The sequence below is a fragment of the Athene noctua genome, chromosome 16, assembly GCF_965140245.1.
Source record: "Athene noctua chromosome 16, bAthNoc1.hap1.1, whole genome shotgun sequence".
Lineage (NCBI taxonomy): Eukaryota > Metazoa > Chordata > Aves > Strigiformes > Strigidae > Athene > Athene noctua.
In genome coordinates, this window is record NC_134052.1 from 1,350,796 (window position 1) to 1,375,367 (window position 24,572).

Genomic DNA, 24,572 nt, shown 5'->3' on the forward strand with positions numbered 1-24,572 from the left:
CAACTGGAACGGGAACTTCAGAGACCTCAGACTCCTCCAGGGTGGGATTTGCCAACCCTCAGTCACAGTCTGTGTCAGAGTGGTGTAGGCCCCGGTGGGAGCCAGGAGCAGCCATAGCTTGGGGACCTGCTGTGCTGATACCATCTTATGGTGGTGCCAGGTAAGAAAAAACCCTCAGCACTTAGAGGCTCTGAGCTAGAATCTCGCAACAGGAGCTTTACTAGGTCATGTTGGTACCAGCTGTGACCTTCATAGTGTTCTCTGTTGGGTTCAATGAGCCTTTAATACATCTTACAGGGGTTTCTACTGGGAGATGGTGGAAAGGGAGGGATCGTTCTCCATGGTCTCTTTCTCTTTTGTTGTGTTTGTACTCGTACCCAACTTGATTTCTTTCTTGTCCAGTGTCTTGCTCAGTGCCCAGGCAAGGTGATGGACAGCAGAGCAGAGATGGAGGTTGTGAGGAGCACAAAGGGGAGTGCTGCTGGGGAGGTCAGCGTCCACGTGGTCACCACCGAGAGCACTGTGCAGAGCACCCACCTGCCAACAACTGCCTTCATCATACCAGGTATGCGGAACTGCGCTCTTAACTGATGCCTCCCCAGGCTTCTCCCACCGTGCTGATACCTCCCACTCCTTGTATATCTGTGCTTCTCCCAAACCTTGGGAGTCAAAGCTGTGCTGCTGTTGCCATCTTAGAGGTTCTCTGTGGCTATCCATCACTTGGACAATTTGTGACTGATCAAAACTTCTTAATTTTTAAACCAAAGCCCTGATGGCCTGGGGCCCTGTGCCAGTGCACCACAGTGTGTGGGGTGCCTGCTCTGCAGAGCATGTGGGCTCCTAGGTTGCTGCATTATCACAGAATTACAGAATATCTCGAGTTGGAAGGGACCCATAAGGATCATTGAGTCCAACTCCCTGCTCCTCGCAGGACTACCTAAAACTAAACCACACGACTGAGAGCATCATCCAGGCATGCCTTGAACTCTGACAGGCTCGGTGCTGTGACCACTTCCCTGGGGAATCGTTCCAGGGACCCACCACCCTCGCAGGGAAGAACCTTTTCCTAATGTCCCATCTGAACTTTCCCTGACGCAGCTTCGTTCCATTTCCTCGTGTCCTACCGCCGGTCACCAGAGAGAGGAGATCAGCACCTCCCCCTCCGCTGCCCTCCTCGAGGAAGTTGTAGACTGGGATGAGGGCACCCCTCAGCCTTCTCCTCTCCAGGCTGAACAAGCCCAGTGACCTCAGCCGCTCCTCCTAAGTCTTGCCCTCGAGACCTTTCACCATCCTGGTCGCCCTCCTCTGGACACCCTCTGGCAGTTCCCTGTGCTCAAGGTGGGGCTGTGCCCGTGCAGTGTGGAGTGGGACAGACACCTCCCTTGACCGGCCAGTGGCGCTGTGCTTGATGCACCCCAGGACAGGGCTGGGGCTTCTGGCTGCCAGGGCTCACTGCTGACTCTTACTCAACATCAACCCAAACCCCCAGATCTCTTTCCGTGGGGCTGCTCTCCAGCCTCTCATCCCCCAGTTTGCGCGTGTAACCGGGATTGCCCCGTCCCAGGTACAGAATCTGACACTTGCTCTTGTTAAATTTCATACAGATGGTGACTGACCATCTCTTTAGTCTATTCAGATCTCTCTGTAAGGCCTCTCAACTCTCAAGGGGGTCCACAGCTCCTCCTAGTTTAGTGTCATTGCCAAACTTAATGTGCATTTGACTTCTGCAACCAGATCATTTATAAGAACATTAAAGAGCACTGGCCCTAAAATTGAGCCCTGTGGAACCCCGCTGGTGACTGGCTGCCAGCCTGATGTCACCCCATTTACTGTAAATCATTGAGCCCAACCCATCAGCCAGTTGTTCACCCATTGTATTGTGGACTTGTCTAGCTGTGTGCTGGCCATTTTGTCCAGAAGAATACTGCAAGAGACAGTATCAAAAGCTTTGCTAAAATGAAAAAACCCCACATCTATTGGCTTTCCTTGGTCAACTTTTCATAAAAGGAAAGTTAGTTAAGCAGGACTTTCCCCTCGTGAACCTGTGTGGCTATGACCAATGACTGCATTGTCTCTCAAGTGTTTTGCAGTAATTTCCAGAATAACCACCTCCATAGTTTTACCAGGCACTGAAGTGAGACTGACAGGCCTGTAGTTACCAGGGTCATCCTTCTTACTCTTCTTGAAAACTGGAACAACAGTTTTCAGGCCAGCTGACCAGTGTCTTTCAGGAAGTGTGTGAGCAAAGCATAGATGTGTGTGAGGTCAGATCAGGGGTGTTCTTTAGAAGCAAGTCTCCCATTTTCTCCTGCTCCCAGTGCCTTCGTTCTCACTGTGGAGAGGCCCTGGGCTGCACAGTGTGTTCCTTTGAAAAGGAACAAAACTGGAGGATGCAGTCCAGAAGCTCGCCTTCACAATCCTGCCACATCAGAGCATCCTGATCATGGGAACAGTCTGAGATTATGCTGAAGTCGGAACCCTTGAATGTGGATAGTGTTGGTGCCATTTCTGGCTGCAGATGTTGTTGGGTCATGCTGCCTGCTTGTGGGTTCTTTAGCCCACAGCACTGAGCCCTCGACTGGGAGACAGTGTCCTCTCTATCATTTTGTGCTGCCTTTGAGCCTTATTTGCGTCAGTTAAGTGTTCTGTGTATGCCTCTGGTTGTTTGTTTCCTTTCTTCCCTTCTCAAGCAAATGCCACTACCATCAACCTTCCCGCGAGCACCTTAGAAATTCAGCGATTTCCCCGGGAACCACAGAGAAGCACAGGGGCTGAGAGGCCAGAGAGGGGAGCAGGGAGTGAGCCCATCACAGCTACTGTCATTCCCCAGATCAGCGGGGTGCAGACCTGCAGCACAGTCCGTGTGCTGGAGTGGAAAGATGGAGTGGCCACTTTGCCTGGGAGTAACCTGCGGGTAAGTGTCTGCCTGTCCCCAGCCCTCCCCACAGCTGCTTGCCCGTGTAAGTGGTAGTGCCCCAGCGTGTGCCAGGCAGGGACCACCAGGATGTGACGTGGCCCCTGGCAGTACCTGTGCCCCAGCTGGAGGATGCTTTGGCTGTTCTGGGTGTGTGAGGCTCTTCTTGTGCCCCATCCCTTTGCCCCTTCATCTTGTGAGCTTAGCAGAGAGCACACACATGGTGCCTGGAGGGCTGCAGCAGCTCTGCCCTGCACAGGGAGGCAGAGGGATGCCATGTGCTGTGCAGGGCATCTTTCCTTTCCAATCTGTGCTGGAGCTGACTCTCACCAGACTCCTGCACTCACCCTGTAAACAGTGACCTTGTGCTCATCAGACAGTGGGTACCTTTAGGTGTACCCCTGAAATAGCTTGCACAAAGTGCACTGATTTCTCAGCTGCTACTGAGCCTCAGGGCACTGCGTCCTCCTGCCATAACCCTGCCCCTTGTGCTGCCAGCCGGTGCTGGGTTCACCTGGGTGCAGGTAGTGTGCTTGCCCTGGCAGGCTCAGCGGTGGCTTTGGTGCTGTGCTCGCCTCTGTCATTGGAAGAGCTAATGACCAAATCATGTCTATCTCATTCTCACAGCTCACATGCACCTGCTAGAGTCAAGTTACGTTTCTATCCTTGTTAACTATTTTTCCTTGTTTTCTGGTTCCATGACATAGTTTCGAATAAATGAGTATGGGACGCTAAAGGTGGTGAGTGCTGATAAGATGCCTCCAGTGGAAGCTATAAAGGAGGGTCACGTGGAGAAAGATGGGGACTCAGAGGTGGCACCCACCAGCAGGGACAATCCTACTGTGGCTCAGGGTAAGGGCACTGTGGTGGCACTTCTGGGGTGGGTACCGTCACCCAGCAGGCATTGTCTGGCTGAGGCCCTGAGTGAAGCAAATGTCTCCTGCTTCCTGCTCTCCATTCCTGGGTGCACTTTGTGCCTCACTGCTCCTCTTGCCTCTGACTCAGATGTACCCGAGCAGACCAAGCTGCCGTCAGCAGAAAGCATGTGCCACTGTGATACCTGTGGCCGGAGACACGTGTCGGACGGTGCCCGGGAAGGCAGGGGCTTCTGCAGCGAGCACTGCCACCAACAGTTCAAAGAAAGGTGAGGGAAGGGGAGTCTGCTCCGTGCTGAGCCATATCCATCTGTCTGTCTGCTCTCCCTCCCCTGGCTTTCTTGCTCCGGTAAGGGATGCAAGCAGATCTGTCTCTGGCAGGTGCTGGGGACCCCACTTGTTTCCCTCTTTCCTGTAGGCAGAGTGCCCTGGCTGCAGGGGGCAGATGAGGACTTGTCCCAGGGGACAGCTGCAAGCACAGGAGCCAGACTTTTCTCCTGCCCAATTTGTGGCCTCATAAATATGTATCTGCTGGTGCAGGGCCACAGTGGGTGCTTCCAGGCTGAGCAGCAGTGGGAGGCATGGGTCACAAGGGCATTTCTGCCCCTCTGCTTACTGATGTGTGACTCCTGGGACTCATTTTCCAGCATCTCTGTGTAACTCTGATGCAGCTTAGAGCCCTGCTACAAAACTAGCTTGCTTTTGATCCATCCCTGGGTTCAGGTTTCTGACACCCAAGAGTGTGAGGGTGTTTCTGGTCTGTACCCTTGTTCTAGCCTCTTGCCAACTCCTGCATTAAGAGGAGCATGTACATTAGTCAGCAGGCATGGGAGCATGCGTGAGTAAGAAATGGGGGGGACAGGGATTCTCCAGCAGCCACTCCCTTGCTGAGACTCCAGCCATTGCCACCACAGTGGTTACTCTCTTTCCTTTGTGCAGGTCCGTCATTGTGGAGAACTCTGCCAGCAGTACCAATACCACTGAAATCCTCAAGCCGGTGAAGAAACGAAAGAGGAAGGACTACCAGAGCCCTTCGGAGGAAGAATATGAATCTGAGCAAATGGTAGGAAGAGGACAGGGAGTGCATGTGGGTGCCCATGCTGATGTCAAGGGTGAGCCATGGGACACTGCTGTATGCGCAGTTCTCATCCGTGCTTCTCAGCGCTACGTCAGCTGTATGTTGAAGGGGTAACCTCTGGGCTGTTAATGCCAAAAAAGACTTGGATCTGTGGAGCATGAGGGCTTCTAGACACTTGGCTGGCTGTTTGGCACGCCAAGCGTCTCAGATTGGGCAGTGCTAGACACGTCCTGACTGAGCTGTAGGTATTGGACGCGTTCAGCTGCTCTCTTGACTCTGGGCCACTAAAGTAAATGTTGGAGCAAGAGAGTGTCTGTGTGTGTGATGTGTATCTTGGGGAAGGGAGAGAGACTGGCAAGTCAAGGAAGCTCTACTTGCCAGCTGTGACTAACAGATCCACTCCACATGTGATTTTCTACCACTCAGCACCAAGATCTGCCTGGGCCAAGCATCAGTCAAATCATGGATGTTGCAGAGCACAATATGGCCCTTGGCACCAACACACAGCATAAACCTCTGTGCAGACCTCCAACTTGATGGGTTTCTGTTTTGTTTGATCTCATGTCTAGGAGGAAAAGCAGGAAGAGAGGAAAAACTCCGCGGGAGACTCGTCCATCAGCAATCCGGAGGCTGATGCGTGGAACGGGAGTCAGCACGGTATGGAGGGCCAGGCGGGCAGTGGGGTGTGGGGTCCTACTGTGGGGCTGGGCCAGCATTTTGGTGCTCCAGCAGAGTCAAACTCCCAGTGCAACGCACTGGTACATGTTCCTGAAGGCTTGTGAGCTCCTCTGCTTGCTTGATCCTGCTCTCTCTGTCCCTTTCCATTTCTCTCCTTTCCTCTCTTTCTATCTGTGGTAGGGTGCACCCTTACAGATACAGCTATGCCTTTTTCAGGCATTGGGCTGTACTGTACAGTGCTTTCTGGTCCCTCCCCTTGGGAGCTGAATGCATTACTTGCTTGTGGATACCCGTGTTTGCTCTGAGAGGCATTATCCTGAGCGGTAACATGATTCTGTGCCACGTCTGGCTTTGCCCTGCCTTTGGACAGTCTTAAAGGGAACTTCCTTCATGTAATCAGGAGCTCACAAGTTTGGGAGCTGCCTCTGTAGGTCTGGTGCCACTGGAGCTGAGAGATTTGGGGTTGTCTCATCTCATGGGGATCTATTCCTGGACTGTATCAGAGAAGATCTCGAACACAGAGCTGTCAACACAGAGGAAAGGGAGACAAGCTGAGGGATGCAGTGTTTGTGTGTTTGGGTTTTTTTCCTGCAGTACGGTGGGGGCAAGGGAGAAGGAAAAGTTGGGAAAATACTGAAAATAAACATTTAGGGGAAATCCTTTGTCTTTGATAGTGTGAGGTCATACTCAAAGTAATTCTAAAATTAAACTGTTGCAGCTTCATACTCCTCTCCATGGCCAAATGTAAGGACAGTAGCAGGGGCCAGATGCCATTAACCCCTGATGCCATTAACCCCTGATGTCATTAACCCCTGATGTTAACACTGAGTTAACCACTATTAGAAAGGGAACTCATACTTGCTTGCCAGGTCCTTTTCTCCACAGTCTGAGCCCTGAGCATGCTCAGAGCTTGTATGAAGCATATAAGTAAGCAGTGCTGAGCCTTGTTATTTCAGCATTCCCCAAACATGCCTGCCACTTTTTTCTGTGTCCTAAAGAGTAATAAAGGTGTTCGTCACTCTTAAGTGTTAGCAAAGCATGTAGGTTAGTAACCTTGCTCACTGAAGTTCAGCTTTAATTTCTTCCGCACGTTCCTGTTTTTTCCATCTCCACTTCCCCTAAGCCCAAGGGAGGAAGGAGTTGGTCTGTTTTTCCCCTGCATTTCTGGCCTGTCCTACCCAAGGCTGTGAGCCATGGCTGACCTGTAGCTGTGAATTACGCAGTGCTGGAATAGGCACAGCAGTCCTGGAGTCAGTCCCTTCAGGCAGTATGAAGCAGGGAGAGAAAGTGGCTGGAGAGCAGAAGACTTGGGTTGTGTCCTGTGTGCCTCAGGCAAGGCCTTTTGTGGCCTTCCCAAAGGGGTCAAAGGCATGAAGGATCCCCTCACTGCCTATGAAGAGACAATGGTGTCTTCCTTTTGTGAATGCCATAAGTGTAAATGCATCTTTAGGGCATCAGGGTGGCCCCGGTTTGCCAGGGGGGGCTCAGGTGGTTGTTTCAAAGCAGAGGATAGCAGAGCTGGTGCCTCTGGAGTAGCGGTGGGACGTGAGCCTCCTGCTGGTTTGACTGGCCCAGAGTCACTTGCAGCTGGGAGTGATTTCCAGACCTGTGGATGGGTCCTGCTGGCTGTCCCAAACCCATTAGTGGTGTGGCCATTTCAGATGGCTTGGCTAGAGGAGGACTGGCTGCAGGGGTGTCCTGGTGCTTTGCACAGGAGAGCTTGGTCCCTGGGCTCCTTGGGTGCCTTACCAGAGCATTGTACAGTGACACAAGGCATTTGGGTCATGGGGGCCACTTGGCTCTGTCCCTCCTCAGGCAACAGGTTCGGTGTGTCCAGAAGGGGCTCTGGTAGGATGGTGCTGAGCTTTGCTGGGGCACAGGACTGTGCCTGAGAGCGGGATGCAGCCCCGGCGGGACCCATGCGCTCGCCCACCCTGCGCACTGCCCCGAGGCAGGGACAGGCGTGGGGGGGGACGTGGTGGGGGGCTGGAGTGGTCCCTCAGCAGCGCCTCTTGTGTGTGCGTTTGTGCTGCGCTCAGGTGCCAGTGAGGAGAAGAAAGAAGGCTGGTCTTGGGCGTCCTACTTGGAGGAGCAGAAAGCTGTCGCTGCCCCTTTAGATCTCTTCCAGGATGTGAGTTGGGATTTTCCTGTCTTTTTCCCTCTTTCATCTTCTCTTTTTCTTTCCCTTTTTTTTTTTTTTCCCACCCTTCCTCCTTCTCCTCTCTTCCTTGCTTCCTTTTTGGCGGGACTCTGAGCAATAAGCAAGCTCCCATCTTCACCTGGATGTGACCAGTCAGCCTCCAGTTTTGATTTGCCCCGAGTTGCATTCCCTAGCAGGGTGCTGTCCGCCTTCCCAAGCACCCCACATTTGCCGAGGACACCCCTGTGGCTCTGGTGGGGTGGTGGAGCCTTCCCAGCCCTTCCTCAAAGCCAGGTGTGGGCTCTTCTGAGGCCACGCTGCTGTGCTGCACCCCTGCTCTCAGGTGTCTGATTGCCAGGGTGCAAAAGGAGCCAGGCCTGTGCCCCAGTCTCCTTGGCTGCAGTGTTAGCCCAGGGACACCTGCCCTGCCAGTAAAAAGAGTGCAAACCCACACGGAGGTGGAATAATGTGTTTTTCTATGAGAAAAGAATTAAAATTTGGACGATAACATAACCTGTGGCCCACAATCTCCCGGTCCCAGTAGCTCCCATTGCTTGATGGTTGCTTATTGGGATGCTTCTAGACCCAGCTACCTGTGTTGCTTTTTACATTGTAGTTTAATTTTTGTTTCCAGTACCAAGTAGCTTCCCAACACAAGAATGGCTTTAAAGTGGGAATGAAGCTGGAGGGGATCGATCCGCAGCACCCATCTATGTACTTTATCCTGACGGTGGCTGAGGTAAGGTGCCTCTGGCTCCCGTGTTCCTTGGTTCCTCCTGGCACCCACACAGTGGGGGGCTCTGTGGGAGCAGAGGTGCTGCTGCCTCTCCTGCGGAGGAGACAGGCTTTGGGCCCTCACCTGCCTCTCACTGTGTGAGATGAGCTGGTGCTCCAGTGCCTTGGGCAAGCAAACGGGAAGTTTCCTTCCAGTTCTCAGCGCTGTGGAGCAGTTGCTATGCCCCAGCCTAGTTGGCCTCTCCATCACCCTGACACAGCAGGGCCATGGTGGGAGAGACTGTGGTGTTGGCAACAGCTTCTTATCCTCGAGCTGATGCCCCTTGAGATGGCGGGTGTGGAGTCACACCACTGCTCTTCCGTGTGTCTGTGGAGGCCCTGTCTGGAGTCTCTCAGCCATGTGGCAGCCAAAACAGCCTTGCCTCGCAGTGCTCCCCGTGCAGCCGGGGAGGTCAGTCATACAACAGTGACTGCTGGTTTTGCTGCTGGAGAGATTTCACCAAAACAGCATGGCATTTAGCCAGAATACTGCACCAGCATCTCCCCTGGGTGCAGAAAAGGGAATCCTTGCACTTGCTGGAGCCACCAAGGTGCTCCACGACGGCATCTCACGCCCCAGCCTGAACCTCCCTTCTTAGGGCTGGCTTGTGGTGGCCTTGCACTTACCCTGTTCCATGCCTTTTGGGACTGGCATGTGCTTCCTGTTTGGGCACTGCCTATGATTAGCTCTTGGCTTCCCTAAGTGATATACTGAGATTGTGTGCCAGAGAGGAGGTGTGATGCTCAGCCAGGGACAGCAGGAGGTTTCCATGGTCCTTTCCTTTTCCTGCCCTCCCTGCTGGTAGGTGTGTGGTTACCGGATGCGCCTCCACTTTGATGGCTACTCAGAGTGCCATGATTTCTGGCTGAATGCCGATTCCCCCGACATCCACCCTGCTGGCTGGTTTGAGGAGACAGGGCACAAACTCCAGCCCCCAAAAGGTAAGGAGTTAGCAAGTCTCGGTGAAGACACTGAAGACACTGTTGAAGGAGGAGGATGAGTAGTGGGCCCCCAAATGTAGAGTTGGAGATGGGGACAGTGTGGCTCCATGGGGCCCGGCAGAGGATGCTGCAATGAAGCTGGTGAAGGATCTGGAGCATGTGTCTTATGAGGAGCGGCTGAGGGAACTGGGGGGGTTTAGTCTGGAGAAGAGGAGGCTGAGGGGAGACCTCATGGCCCTCTACAACTACCTGGAAGGAGGGTGCAGAGAGGGGGGATGAGTCTCTTGATTGAAGCAACAAGTGCCAGGCCCCGAGGGAATGGCCTCAAGCTGCACCAGGGCAGGGTCAGGCTGGCTCTGAGGAAGGATTTCTTTGCAGAAGGGGCTGTTGGGCGTTGGAATGGGCTGCCCAGGGCAGGGGGGGAGTCCCCATCCCTGGAGGGGTTGAAGAGTCGGGCTGAGCCAGCGCTGAGGGATCTGGTGGAGTTGGGAACGGTCAGTGTGAGGTTAATGGTTGGACTGGAGGAGCTTCAGGGTCCTTTCCAACTGAGATGATTCTGTGATTCTGTACTGGGGCAGTTCCACAGGACAACCTTTCAGGCACCCATCATGCTAAAGATCTCTGCTCACTTCCATTTTGGGGCAATGCCCTGTCACCTGGGATGTCCCAGTGCCAGGCTGGAGCCAGCAGCTGTGCCCCAGGGCAGGTGGGACTGATGGTTTCCAGGGAGGAGCTGAGCTCTGGATTTCCATTCCACTGCTAATGTTTCTTAGCATCCCTTCAAAATCAGCCCTTAAGCCTAAGCCACAGGCTCTGGGGTTCCCAGGGCTGCCGTAGACCCTGTCCACCCACAGCAGGATGTGCCTGGTAGGGTGAGGGCTGGTCAGGGATGGCTGGGCTCGGCCTCACAACCTTCTGGCTGCTCTCTGTGAACTTGCTGCTCTCATTTCTCTTCCTGAGGGGTTGTAGGTTATAAGGAAGAAGAATTCAGCTGGACAAACTACCTGAAGATAACGAAGGCTCAAGCAGCTCCTAAGCACCTCTTCATTGTCCGAAACACTGTGAGTAGCAGCCTCTCCTTCCTGCCAGAGCCCGCAGGTTCAGGTGTGACTTCTTCCCCTCCCGCTGAACAGAATGCCTCTGCCAGTGCTGGGCTTTTCTCTGCCCACCCCACACTTCTCAAAGCTCACAGTGCAGATGGCCAGGAGAGTGTACTGTGGGAATTTCTTAATGAGCTGTGGCATGCTTTGCTGCTGAGGACCTGTAGCTTGGACACTAGTTTTGTGTGCCCAGAACTGGCGTTGGTCTGATGCACTGCTTCATCCAGGTCAGTCTTATGGACATGTAAATCTGTTGTGAAAGTACTGGTGAGGTGAAGTAACTGCTACTCTCAGCAATTATTTTGCCCCAAACTCTCAGTTAATGTTTCACAAGTGTAATTCTTTTGTCTCTGTTTTGAGTCTTCATTGTTTCTGTCTCTGCCTTTATTTTTCATATGGCAGCTTGGGTAAGAAAAGTGGGAATATAGCAGAGTGCAAAATGGTCATGCTGTCTTTGTCAGCTGCAAAGGAAACTCAAACCTACTGATAAATCAGCCTCTCTCAGTCATTTATTGTGACTAAACCCTACTGTTCATGGCTGTAGCAATCCCACTAGTGTGCGTGACGCAGCATTTTGCACAGATTTTGGATCCAAGAAATAAAGGCAAGGTAGGATGAAGGGCCCCATCCCAGCTCCTCCTGCCAAGCCTAGGGCATCAATCGCAGCTAACATTGGAGGAGTGTGACCACAAACAAGTATTTTGTGACAAAATTTGAATCAGTGTAAGTTGGAGGCTGTTTTTCTCTTGGAGGTTCTGAAGATTTCTTTTCCTCTTTCTTTGTGTGGTCAAGCTGAGTTACTTACCTGCTGTCTCTTTTCTTGCATACGCAGCAGGGCTCTGCCCTTCTGGGATCCTGAATGGTCCTGGGCCTGCCTGGAGGCCAGGGAGGATCTGGTTTTGGGAGGGTTTGGGCAGGTGCCTCCTTGCAGCAGGCAAGAGAAGTGGTGAGGAGGGTGCTGGGACCATGGCTCTGAAAGAAACTTTCCCTTCTCTTCTCCCAGCACGAGGCTTCCCCGGGCTTTGAGGTGGGCATGAAGCTCGAAGCTGTGGATCGCATGAACCCTTCCCTGATCTGTGTGGCCACAGTGACTGATGTGGTGGACAATCGCTTTTTGGTGCACTTTGACAACTGGGATGATACTTATGACTACTGGTAAGTGCACAGGGGCTCTCGAAGTTCCAGTGCTGGGGACACACTGTCACTGCTTCAGCAAGAGGGATGGGGGTGCTCAGGAAAGCATGGGACAATCCCAACATGCTGCTGCAGACAGGCCACCAGTGGTCCAGTGAGGCAGAGGACCACCCCCTTGTGCTGGGGGACACACCTTAACCTGTTCCATGTCACATTGCCATGGCCCTGTAGTTAACATGGGGCAAAACCAGGCATAATCGCATGCTGTGGGCTCGCCCTGAAACACACCTGGGAGTGGGGCCACCTGCAATGCAGAAACTGAAGGCCTGATCTTAAAAAGAGCTCCTGTGTCTGTAGTCAGGGGATTGTGGCCAGGGCAGGGGGATGTCCCAATTGAGGCCAATTAAAATGGCCAGTTAATACAATCAGGGTCCTGAGAGCAGCTCTGTTTCCTTTGTGGCTGAAGCCCTCTGACCTCTGACTTCTCGCCCCGAGGAGCTGCGGGCCTGCAGTGGTTTCTGTACCCAGCTGCTCCTCCAGTGCTGGTGCTGAGCAGCTGCCTGCTCTGTCCCAGGGCAGACCTGCGAAGCAGCAGCACCTGAGTGCACTGTGACCTACTGGGAGCCATGAACAGGATGTGAGCCCCCGAATTGCTCAGCTCTCACTGCTCTGAGCTCTGAAGAGCATGGCCTGTCTCCCTGTTTGCAGCAGAGGGTTGCAATTCCCTGGGCAGCTCTGTGGCAGGGCCTGCACCTCGGGTGTGTTTGTGTCCTGCCCCTCTGAGCTGGAGTCCCCTGCTCTAGCCCTTGCCTCTCCAGGGCCCATGGTCCCCTGGGTCTCTCAGGGACAAGTGTGCTCTAGAAGACCTTGGCTTCTGCAGGGGCTTCTGCTGGTGGTGCAGGCCTGGGTGTGCTGCCAAGAGGCTGCCCTGGGCCCCCACTGCCCGCACTGTCTGGGGTGATTAGCCAGGTATCACAGCCCTGTCTAAGAATTCGGGTGTTTTCTAGGTGTGACCCCAGCAGTCCATACATCCACCCAGTTGGATGGTGTCAGGAGCACGGCAAACCCCTCACACCTCCTCAAGGTGAGTCAGTGGCCTGGGAGCAAAGCCTTCAGTCGTGCATCCCCCTGGAGATGGGCTTCTCAGGGTGGCATGGGGAACCTGCGGGGACAGACCCCATGGCTCTTGTTTGTCTGCAAGACCAGGCAGTTTCCTTCAGCAAGGCCACAGCCAAGGAGGTGGCATGTTCCCGTTGAGGCTTCTGTACACGTGTTCAGGTGCAGCATGGTGGTTGTGTCAGGCTGAGTGGAGACATGAGGAGAACCCAAGATGTTTGTGCAGGCCCAGATGTTTCTGCTTCTTTGTATCCTGGATTTCATGGTCCATGAGAAGATAGTAGCACTTCTTGATGTCTGTCAGGTTCCCGTGTGCCTGGCACGAACTTGATTGGTCCTTCGGGATAGCAGAACATTCTGGGATATTTGCCATCTTCTTATGTCTGACCTCTGCATCTTCCCCCTTGTAGATTATCCTGACCCTGACAACTTCACCTGGGAAAAGTACTTAAAGGAAACCGGAGCATCTGCTGTCCCGGCCTGGGCCTTTAAAGTGGTGAGTGCCACATCATCTGGTCCAATGTGTCTGGGCAGGAATTCAGGTTTTCTTCATTGTCAGGTCTTTGCTTTTATGAAAAGTCAAGTGATGTTCAGTATGCTCCTGCCACAGGTCTGGTGTTCAGATCTACACTCAGGGTTCAAGAGTCAGGGCTATTTTTGGCAGATAGTTCAAAACTGTGAAAAATGGGAAGTATGACCATGCCCTCGGCTAGACAGGGGTGGGAATGATGGGGAATCATTTAGACTTGCTTTGTAGTTGTTGTCTTTAACTGCAGTGACAGCAGCTGTGTCCAGCCAAGTGTGGCTGTGATATAGATCCCCAAAATGTGTCTCTTAGAGACCTTCTTCCCGTGGGCACAGCTGCCTCATCTTGTCAAAACACAGCTCAGATCCAGGAGGCCTGTCCCTACTCTTTCCTGTTGCCACTGAGCTGGGATGGCTCTTACCCAGCCAGGCCAGGACTGGGAGCTGGGCTCAAGGAGTGTATGCTGCTGGGAAAGCTGCCGAGGGGTGTGGGAACCTGAAGCAAGGCCCCGCTCCCCTCTGACCTGGGTTCTTCTTGGCCTCAGCGCCCACCCCATGGCTTCCTGGTCAACATGAAGCTGGAAGCAGTAGACAGGAGGACTCCTTCCTTCATCCGAGTGGCCAGTGTGGAGGACGTGGAAGACCACAGGATAAAGGTGGGTGCTGGAGTCTCAGTGCTGAGCCTGTGTGCATGCACTGGTGACTTGCTCCTGTGCTTCCCAACTCACTGCCTGTGGCAAGGTGTGTGGAGGTCTGTGGAAGCACACCGTGCACAGGTTGGCATGTCCCAGTGCCTCACTCCAGGAATGGGGGAGACCCTTGTGTTCAGCTCTGCCCTGCTGTTAGCTTGGAGGGCTCCAGAGCTCCTCAGGGAGGTGCTCTGAGGTTTGAAGGGTGACCAATCTGCTTGTCTCCTCAGATCCACTTTGATGGCTGGAGTCACGTCTATGATTTCTGGATTGATGCAGATCATCCAGACATCCACCCCATAGGCTGGTGCTCAAAAACTGGACACCCACTGCAGCCTCCTCTCAGTAAGTCCTGTGCCTGGGGCAGTCCCTCACACCAGGGCCCAGGTGTGCCAGATCCCCACTGTCACTGCCGCCTGCTGTGCACAGAAATGGGAGGGCAGATGCTGACCGAGAGTGGGCAGGGAGGAAGGGCTTTTTCTTGGAGTTGTCAGCTGGAAAAGTCCTCCCTGTGTGGCACAGGCAGGGAGCCCAGAGCCCTGGGTCTGCAGCCATAACAGTGTCTCTCCTCTTTCTCCTTCTGGTGTAGGGCCAAAGGAACCAGCCTCCTCTGCCCATGGGGGCTGCCCAACCCTGGGCTGCAAGAACATCCCTCACACCAAGAGCTCCAAGTACAGCTTTCACCACAGGTGAGTTCTCCAGCATGGCTCAGAGGGGCACAGCTTCCCTGCCCATCCTTCCTCTGCTCCCCCCTGCCACCCCCACCAGTGAACAGCCCTTCCTTGCACCCACCCCATGCACAGCCCTGCTACCCTGCTTAGGGGCAGCCCTTGCTCTCCCCAGGCCAGGCCCCAAGGCAGCCTGGAGCCCGTGTCTACTCTAACTCCTGTGAACCCCCACTCTGCGCCCCTCCTGAGGCACTCAGAGCCCCTGGCAGTGCCCCATGTGCCTGCCTACCCACGGGGACGTATGGGCTGGGACGGGACAGTGCCTCTAAAATGCTGTTCACTGACTCCAGCTTTGCGGATGATGTTTCTTTCACCCGTCATGGATGTCTTTCACTGTGAGGTTGTGAGCTGGGAAGTCCTGAGAAGGAACAGTGCATCTCCTTCAGCTCAGTCAGTCACTTGTGTGACCTTTCTGGGGAAACCAGGCATGGTGTAGTGCTGACTCCAGCACAGTAGGCTGGTGTCAAGAGGAGCAAGTACGGTGGAACTTCTGTGAGGATGGGGAAGGCAAATCTGTCTCCCAGGGGTTTCTCTACTGGCCACACTTGTGACACTTGCTTCCTCCTCACTCTGAGACTAGCTTGGATGCCTGTGGGGTCAAGGAAAGGAAGATGGAGACTCTGTGAATCCCAGTGACCTGCTTGATCAGGGCTGTAGTGACTTGTGCAGGGTCACCGTGATGGCAGTGGAGAAGGTGTTTGTACCATGAGGGACTGGGTGTGCCCAGCCCCTTCCCCACCCCAGGATTTTGTTCAACACATCTTTACTCTGCTTTCTGTGGCCAGGGCTATGGCTTCCTGTGCTCAGGGGCAGAGGGGTGGCCCTGCTGCCTCGGCTCCCATGCTGCTCTGAGCCGGGTCCAACGCTTGCCTCCCCTCTGTTCTCTAGGAAGTGCCCCACACCGGGTTGTGACGGGTCAGGACACGTGACTGGGAGATTCACGGCCCATTACTGCCTCTCAGGGTGCCCGCTGGCAGAGAAGAACCAGGGCAGGCTTAAGGCGGACTTGTCCGACACTGAGGCCTCAACTCGCAAGAGAAACCTGATCGGCTTCCCTCAGCGAAAGAAATCTCGGCACCACGGGAGGTAGGGGCGAGCCCGATGAGCCCCGTGCAGCCGCGCAGGGCCCCTGAACCGCGACTGCCATCCCTGGGAGGGATGGTCAGGCCGGAGAGGCTCCTGACCGCGGGGGAGCACGGTTGCTGGCAGCTGGCGTTTGTCCTTCCAGCTCTGTTGGGCACCTCTCTTGGTTTTTCTTCCCATGTTTTGTGTCTTTAGCTGTCAACCCTTTGGGTCAGGGTCCAAGAGGTAATCCTTGCTCCCACTGCCAAGGCATTGCTCTGTGCGGTGTGGAGGAGGGCCCTCGGGCCAGTCCCAGCCCAGTTGGAAATCAGTCTTCCTGTCTCTTTAGAGGGCGACCTCCAAAGTACCGGAAGATCCAGCAGGAAGACTTCCAGAGTAAGTGCCATCTTCTGCCACGGTGTCATTGCAGGGGTGAGGCTTGAGGAGCTGGGGTGGGGGCTGTTGGAGGCAGGTCTCCCCTGGCTCACTCAGTCTGGCCTCGTGCAGGTCAGCACCGGTGAGGAGCTTGTGGTCGCCTGCCAGTGTTGGCCATATGGCATGAAACGTCCCTGCCTCTTACCAGAGCTCTGCTGGGCCCCTCGTCACATCTCTTGGTTTGGCTGTGAATCTCAGAGTGCTGTAGGGCAGGGAATTGGGATCCCCTCTCTGTGGCAGGGCATTTTCCCCAGCACTTTGTGCTCTTCAGACAGGGATGCTGTGCCTTCATCCTGTGACTGCTGTCCCCCAGAATATTGGTGTGGTTGTGAAGTGCTAAATTATCGCTGCAGCACAGAAACTGATGCTGAACAGTTTACTTGGCATTTAGTTCTGATGACTGACATAAGATGTTTATTCCAGCCAGTATCCATTTTACCATGGACTGTCCTGCTGCCTACCCCAGCACTGGGGGTGAATGAAGAGGATCTCTTCTTGGGAGCCATCCTTGACTCCTTGGAGCAGAGAGCAGGGGAAAAGCTTTGTTAAAAATGTGAAATGAACTGAATGATACAGGATGGCATTCTGGTGTGAAATTTGACATTGAAGTCTAGTTCAGTATGGAAAATGGATTATTGAAGGTGCTGAGAACAGTGCAAAGTCCAGCTTGCCTCTGAACTTCCCATGCCATCCCCAGTCCCACCAAACTGAGCACTTGGATACACTGATGTCCTGTTAATTCAAGGGAGAACCACTAGCTCTTGATACCTGGACCCCTGAGACCGTCAGCTGCCAGCCCAGGGCCCTCCCCAAGGCATGCAGGATAGGATGGGATGGGATGTTCTCATCCTTCTACCTTGTATCACATCTTGCATTTTTGTTACCAGCTATTTCTTCAGACAATATGCACCAGTCTCTCTTCATGTCTGCCCTGTCTGCCCACCCCGACCGCTCCCTGTCACTCTGTTGGGAGCAGCACTGCAAACTCCTGCCAGGGGTGGCTGGCATCACAGCAACCACAGTGGCCAAGTGGACCATTGATGAGGTAAGATGGTTTTGAAGACTGCATGCTGGCTCCTAACCTGCTGTCATGGCTGGGAGCACTCTACCTGGCTATGCGACACCACAGTACATACACCAGGCACGGAGGTGCTTTGATGGCCACTGGGCTGGTGAGAAGGTGGTCCCCTGGACACACTTGAGGGGTACTGTGTGGACAGCTGCCAGACATGAGTCCTGATGGTAGCTTCTGGGAAGCACAGATAGAACTATCGGGTTCTTGCTTGGCTTGAACGTGACACTAGCCCAGGGCAGGCAGGTGAAGGCAAACAGCAGTCTCTTCGTTAACATGTTATGGTTTTCCAAAGAAATCAGTTTTATCTTTGCCAAGTTGAAAAATTAAACTGTAGACTCTGCAGATGAGAAGTCACTTCCCTGTTTATCTTAAAAAGAAATCTTTACCTCCAGATTTTTCATTGTCACCTGTATTCACTTCCTTGGGCATCTGCGATGGCCCCTCTTAAGGCCTGGGTCACTGGCACTCTGGCACCAGCCCCAGCAGGCGGCCCTGCCCGATTTCCCCATTACACCCCCGTGTGCCCCTCTCCTGCCCGCCCCCCTCAGTGAGAATTGTCTGGCTGTGCTGGATGTGGCTCGTTGGAGGTGGAGCTGCTGGGGCATTTCTGCTCGGGGGCTGGCAGAGCCCAGCACGGTCCCGTGGTCTGGGGGTGATCTCTAGGCACAGGAGGGTGCTGCAGCACCCAGCAGCCACATGGTACCTTACGGGGTGCAAAGTGCTTCTGTGGGAGTGAGGATGTGGGCTTGTGGTGAGGGTCTCCAGCTGGAAACATTGCTTCTGCCTTGACGTTTTTCTCTGTTTATTCCAAGGTCTTTAGCTTTGTTCAGACTCTGACGGGTTGCGAGGACCAAGCCAAGCTCTTCAAGGATGAGGTGAGAAGGGCTGGAGGATGAGTGTGGGTGGCTGCGGACAGCTGTTTGCTGACAGGGCAGGGAGGGACTGGCCAGGGGCCTTCTTGCAGCAGGTCGCTGCTGGATACTGAGAGCCCGTCCAGCACCAGGCAGTGATCCCACCCTGCAGCCCTGGGGGCAGCAACCCCACTGCAAGTGTTCTGCTGTTTGCCTGGGCAGATACGGAGGCAGGAGGGGAGGTGCTGACCCCCGAGGAGCTGTGCTGCTTGCTCTCCCAGCATCAGTGAGGGGAGGCTGGGATGGCGGAGCGGGAGGCTGGTGCTGCAGCCTTAATAGCACCATCACCTCTTGCGGGAAGCTGCTTACTCCTCCCTTGGTCATCCTTCCCCACCTGCATTCTCTCAGCAGCACAGCAGCGTGGTGGCATTGCTGTCTGTCGGCCAGGTTCTTTGTTTTCAGGCCCCTCTGTAGACAGACGCGCAGAGCAGCTGCTTTCCGGCACGCGCCGTACACCCGGGGCAGGCTGAGCACAGCAAGTGTCCCAGCCTGTTTGTAAATGGCACCTGTGCTTTAAGGGTACTTAGGCACACAAAGCTGAGCTGAGGGCAGCCTCCACGCCTGCCTGGAGCCAGGGAATGGACGGGTGTTTGCCCAGAGCAGGTTGCCTGCTGGCTGTGTGCTGTGCCTGTTGTGGTCTGGCACAGATGCCCAGGCCAGCTGCAGTGTGAGCTCCTGGGGCGGCCCCTGAAAGGGCCTTTCCCTGTCTCTGCCCTGTTCCTGGACACGTGAGCTCCCAGCTCTGGCCCTTGCCCTACTCCCTGGGATCATCTGTGGCACCTGGCTAAGGGTGAGCACGACTGTGCGTGTCCCCAGGCTGTGCCTGTGCTGACTGTCCCTTGGAAGTCACAGCCCCGGGTTTTAGCGAGTGCCTTTGTCCCTGCTCTCCTCTCCAGATGATCGATGGTGAGGCGTTCCTCTTGCTGACGCAGGCTGACATCGTCAAGATTATGAGTGTCAAGCTGGGCCCGGCACTCAAGATCTACAATGCCATCCTCATGTTCAAGAACGCTGATGACACCTTAAAGTGACTTTTCTTGGCCCGATCAGGACCCTCCCTCAGCACTGGTGCTGCCAAACTAACTGGTCAGGACAGAGATTCCCCCCGACCAACCACAGCTTGTCGTGTCCTGCTCATGTCCTCTCGGATGCCCCATCTCCGCTCTCCAACCAGTCCATCTCCCATCCTCTCCCCTCCCCTCCGCGCTGCCCTTCTCCTCCAGCGCTGGGTACAGGCTGACCCTGAGCCTTGGGCGCAGCTGCAGGGACGGGGGGGTGGGCGTGGGACTAGTCTGTCTTAGCGTGACAGCTGCCCCCCATGTCCTGCTGTGCCTGCCCCGCTCTGAGGGGTGTTGAGGGATGGGGGAGCAGTGCAGAGGGTGCAGCAGCTGGGGGCTGACACCACTACTCAAGTCACCTGGAGAAGGGAAGGGACTGACTGTCTGCGTACGTGCTTGCACCCATTTAAAGGCTGGTCTTGGCTTTGCTCAGCAGCTGAGAGATAGTTTTTTTCCCTCAGTGTGTTCCTCTGGGGGGGGCTTGTGCTAACATTGTTCCCACAGGATGGTTGCAAGGAGCTTCAGCTCACTTTTCCTTTTTCTCTGGATTCTTTTGACTTTCCCCTTCAATGCCAGATGATGGATGACTTTGCTCTGCCCCTTTGCTGCACTGGGAACCAGTGACCCACCTCTTGCCCCTTCCAGGGAGCAATGTGCCCTGGCTGCTGCTCTGTCCACGACCAGCGTCTGTGCTTTATTCCTCTTTACTGTAATGCAGCAGCCCCGGGGCCCATGGGGCCAGAGCTGGGTGGGTACAGAACAAGCTCCATTTCCTCTTGCACTTTGGGCTGTATTGGCTAGCATGTCTCTGGGAGAAAGGATGCTTGATTAACTATCCATTTGCAGAAATTAAAAAACCCTCTGCAAAGGAGATCTGGGCCTTCTTTGGTCCACCTATTAGAAGCAAGGCCCTTTCTAGAGCAGGGACAGCTGCCAGGGACAAGAAGCATCCATTCCTCCGTAGGCAGATCCACGGCTCGCTTTTGAAGGCGTTCCTGAGTTCTCTGACTTGATCCTGCCAAGCTGCCTTCTCCCCCTTTTTTGCCCTCACAAGGCCCCCGGGTTTTGCTGTCTGACGAGCAGCATCTTCTGTCCCTGAAGCAGAGCTAAAAGAAATTCGGCAGTTAAGTTTTTTTTCTGTCCTTTTAGTAACACAGCACCTTTTCAGCAAGGGTGCAGGCACTTGGGGAATGCCCGTGTAACACTGTCCCTTGTCATGGAGGAGAGGTCGAGTAGGCTAGGACTCCAGAGCCAGGAAAGCCAACATTGCCCGGGGGGTCCTGGCAGAGTCCCAGGCGAGTTCTGGTAGTCCCTGTGTGTCCTGGCATCCCCCACGCAGCTCCTGCTGTGGTCTGTCACCCTGCGCACGCCTGCCGTGGGTGCTGTTGGCGCAGTGGTGGGGCAATGCAGTGCTAGAGGGTGGCCACCTGCCCCCAGGGCTCTCCATAGTCTGCAGTGATGTGATCTGAGTCCCACGTCCACTGTCTTTCCCATTCCCAAGAATGACATATCAGTAGCAAAACAAATTTTCCCACTTTCCCAGTGCCCAAAGACGGGGATGAAGGGATCTTAGCAAGTGCACCAGCAATGTGTCGGAGCAGCGCTGCCTTGGGAGCCGCTGTCACACCTGGGTCAATCTGTTCTAGGCTTCCCATGGAAATGTAGCATTTTGACTCTTTGTTATTGAATATTTGGGGTCACATTTGACCTGCTCTTGAAACGTCTGCTGCTTGCTTTTCATGCAGGACTTTCAACTAGTCCATGTGTTTGTTTTGTCAATGCTTGGGTTTGATTTAGGCAGCTCTCCCTCTCCCTTCCTTTTCTTATCTTCTTCCATCTCTTGAAGCACTGCAGTGTGAAGAGAGGGGAGTGGGAAGGAACAGCCGTGTCCCTAGGTCCCACAGTCACTCCCCAAGTCACCCTTGGTCTGCAGTAAATGGTCCTGAAGTTGGTATCTTCAGTTGATGGGGAGTCTGTTTCTGAGCCACTGTGTGCCAGGGGAGAAGAGGAGGAGACCTGGGACCTCCAGCTGTGAGACTCTGTGCGAGCAGTGCTCAGCCCTCTCCGGGTGTGATCTGGAACAGAACAGCTCCCTTGCACAGGATGAAGTTATTGAGATTGTAAGGAAACATCTTGTGAAAGCAGCCTGTTCTCATCTCCCTCGTGCTGTCATTCCTCCTGTTGGGCAGGGACTAAGCACTGTCCCTGGGTGCTGGGCGAGGAGCTGCTGTCCAAGTGCCAGATCTGAAACTAGCCCCGAGGCTGGGGAGCCTTGTCCCTGCCAGGGCTGCCCCAGAGAGCAGAGGTGAGGGTGAGCTCAGAAGATCCCTGCTGAGGGGCAGAGGAGCCGTGAGCCAGGCTGTGGCTGGCCCACAGGACACCCGCTGCCACTAGCTCCTGTCCTGGTGCTAGATGCAGGCCTGGCCACCAGCAGAGGTGTGTGCTGTGCCAGCCCTGGGCCACAGCCTCACCTGGGGGCTTCTGGCCTCCCACAGGAGAGCAGATGCAACCCGACGGGCCTGCCAAGGTGCCCCCTTGGCTGGGCCTGGGTCTGGCTGCACAGCTGGAGCCCGGGTCCCCGCGGGATCTGGGCTCTGCGCTGCGAGCAGCCCCACTGGAGGGGTGATGGGAGACGTCAGGGTCTGTGGCACATGCTGACCTGCTGTCCTGAGCAGCTGTTTGGGTACAAAGCTGCTGGATTCATCTGGGTGAGAGTTACAGGGTTCGTAGGTGGTCAAGGGCTATTTACTGTTAAAACTTAAAACCTTCTTGTTTCCTTTAAAACCAAACCAAACCCAAAGCATCGTGTGTGTGTGTATGTGTGGAGGGATGTTTGTGGAAGTACCATGACGCCACTTCCCCTACTGTTGGTGTGTTGCTGTGAGCGTGGTGGTCTCTGTGGCTGTGGAGGCGGTGGGCTCTGGTCCCAGGGTCACGGGCAAAGTGTCCTCCGTGAGCAGAAGTGTTCTCTGGTCCCAGCAGGGAAGACAGAAGGAAGGTTTGCTGCAGCCCTGGCCTGGGCAGGTCCTCCATCTCCACAGAGATTGATTGATTGGGATCAAGGGCAGCAGTGACCAAGACAGAAGCACCAAAGGTTTTCATCCTTGCCCTGTTGCCTGACCAAACTCCTTACAGGGATGTCCACTGCCATGTCACTAAGAAACTGGAGAGGACAATGGGGCTGAGTCTGGCCCACAGTTTCCTCTCTGGGGTCTTTCTGTAAGATGTGACTACTGCCAAAATTTCTAAGTCAGTAAAGAATCTTTTAAGTCAAGTGTTTTTTTTGCGTGGAGGCCCCCAAGCCTGTGCTCCTGCCATTCCTGCTGCTGCAGATGGTGGTGGCAGGGCTCAGCTGGAGCCCTGGGACATGTCCCACCACATGCTCCAGCCTTGGGCACAGGGTGTCTCCTGGAGTGGCTTGTCCACAGGTGCCTCTGAGTGCATGGGAGTGGTTGGAGCCTCTCAGGGAGGTGTTTCCCCTCGTGGAAATGGGCAGCACCGTGATGGTGCGACGCCAAGGTCTCCATTTCCGTAAGAGTAGCCAGCCTGGAGCTCAGCGGGGAGGGTGGCCGTGAGCCTTGGCAGAGCACGGCTGCCTGCCCCTGCCTCCCCCCGCTGCTTTCCCTGCTGGCTGCAGGCACTTTTAGACAAGAAACCCTCCAAATTGTCAAGGAGGGTCAAGGGCATGGGGTGGCTGCTGCCTGCAGAGGCAAATGTGGGGACGTGAGTGCAATGAGGGGCGCTGGAGAAGAGGAGGGGGCTACGAGAGGGATGTGACAAGGCCACTTCTGCTCCTCTGTCCCTCACTCCTCAACCCTGGGAGGGGACCCCCGGAGCAGGGCTGCAGCCTGGTTCCCCTCCTCCCCTGCCCTCGAGGCCGGGGGCTAGCTTGTCCTTGGAGGGAGGAAAGGGGGGGTGTATTTTGGAAGGAGTGTGATTATGATAACAAAAGCTTTTTTGCACTTTCATTCATTTTGCACTCGTTTTTAATTTATTTTTTCTGCGTTTTTTGATATTCGCACCTCTGTGTTTTCATAACAAAAATACTTTTGTTGTAGCCAGTGAAGCTATTCTGGAACTTTGTGTCCTGACTATACAGAGGTTTAAAGGTCCTATATATATAAATTTATATCTGTGTAAAAGTAAATTTATATATATAGATCATGGTGTGATGTATTTCGTCAGTGTTTTAAAATAATAAACGAATGTGAGCAATGGAAATCTGTGCAGTCCGAGCCCGGTTATTCGGCCCTGCCGCCACCCCTGGGGAAAGGCGCTTGTCCCTGGGGGGACAGAAGGAAGCGGACACATGGACATGGACACACACACGGACACACACACAGACACACGGCCCGCAGCCGCACCCCCCTGCCAAGCCACGCCCCGTGGGGGCAGCAGGTGACCCCAGGGTACACATGGGCCTCCCAGGGCAAACAGACACACAGGACACGCTGGGGAGCTCATGGGGTAAAGGGGAGTTCACAGGGAGCCTCGGGGGCTCTCTCAGCTCTGCTTCCCACATCCACGCTGCCTGGGATGCCCCCTCCCCACAGTCTCTGACCTGTCACCCCGCCCAGTGGCTCCAAAGATGGGGACGAGGACAGGAACATGGAGCTGGCCCTCACCAGCCACTGCCAGCTGGACGGTGCCACCGGGCTGCGATGGGACGTACAACTCTCCCTGGGGCTGGCAGCTGCAGGCAGAGGCGTTCCCTGAGCCTTGCCCCCCAACGGGTAGCCTAGCATGTGTCTGTAGGGGCTAATTCACAGGGTCTCTGAGGAGCTGGCGAGGCTCAAACCCTTCTGAAGGAAGCTGTAATCCTCTGCCTGGACTCCTGTCACAGCTGCTTTCTTCCCTCACAGCCTCTTTTCTAGTTCCCCCAGGATGTGTCAGATGCCAAGGGAGGAAAGCAGGCTGTGGCTGGGGGGATGTCTCACCCCTCACCACCAAATCCACGGGCTGGCTGACAGGAGACCATTCGACCAAAGTAACCTTGGTGAAACACTGGCGGCTGTAGCGGCCCCCATTGCCTTTATGCATTGGAGAGGTTGAAATCATCTCGTTCCTTAGGGAGGAAGTTGAGAGCTTTGACCTGGCCCTCCAGGTACAGGAAACAGCCAGCACTGGAGTGTATGATGGTGCAACGGAAAATCATGGAAGCTACTTCAGCCACCTCCTGCCCAGGCAGGACAGGGAGGACAGGTGGAGGGAGATGGAACTCTGTGGGGAGAGGAGAGGGCATGAGAAGGTGTGAAGGGCTTTGACATGGTGCCAGGAGCCACCAGGATCTCCAGGATTGCACCAGCTGGCTCAGGCAGAGCTGACAATGGTCCCCACC

General features: G+C 54.7%; 1 protein-coding gene across 1 annotated transcript; it reads left to right on the forward strand.

The window, feature by feature from the left end:
• The first annotated feature begins 50 nt into the window (after positions 1-50).
• On the forward strand, positions 51-23,340 carry L3MBTL1 (L3MBTL histone methyl-lysine binding protein 1). The gene is made up of 22 exons (XM_074920295.1): positions 51-160; positions 403-565; positions 2,691-2,914; positions 3,622-3,766; positions 3,920-4,058; positions 4,729-4,852; positions 5,437-5,524; positions 7,585-7,676; positions 8,320-8,424; positions 9,266-9,401; positions 10,362-10,462; positions 11,505-11,656; positions 12,643-12,719; positions 13,162-13,247; positions 13,822-13,932; positions 14,196-14,310; positions 14,555-14,654; positions 15,582-15,779; positions 16,105-16,151; positions 17,078-17,235; positions 18,078-18,140; positions 19,073-23,340. The coding sequence occupies exons 2-22, from the start codon at positions 430-432 to the stop codon at positions 19,205-19,207; spliced, it is 2,532 nt and encodes an 843-aa protein (XP_074776396.1). The 5' UTR covers positions 51-160; positions 403-429; the 3' UTR covers positions 19,208-23,340.
• Positions 23,341-24,572: the final 1,232 nt, after the last annotated feature.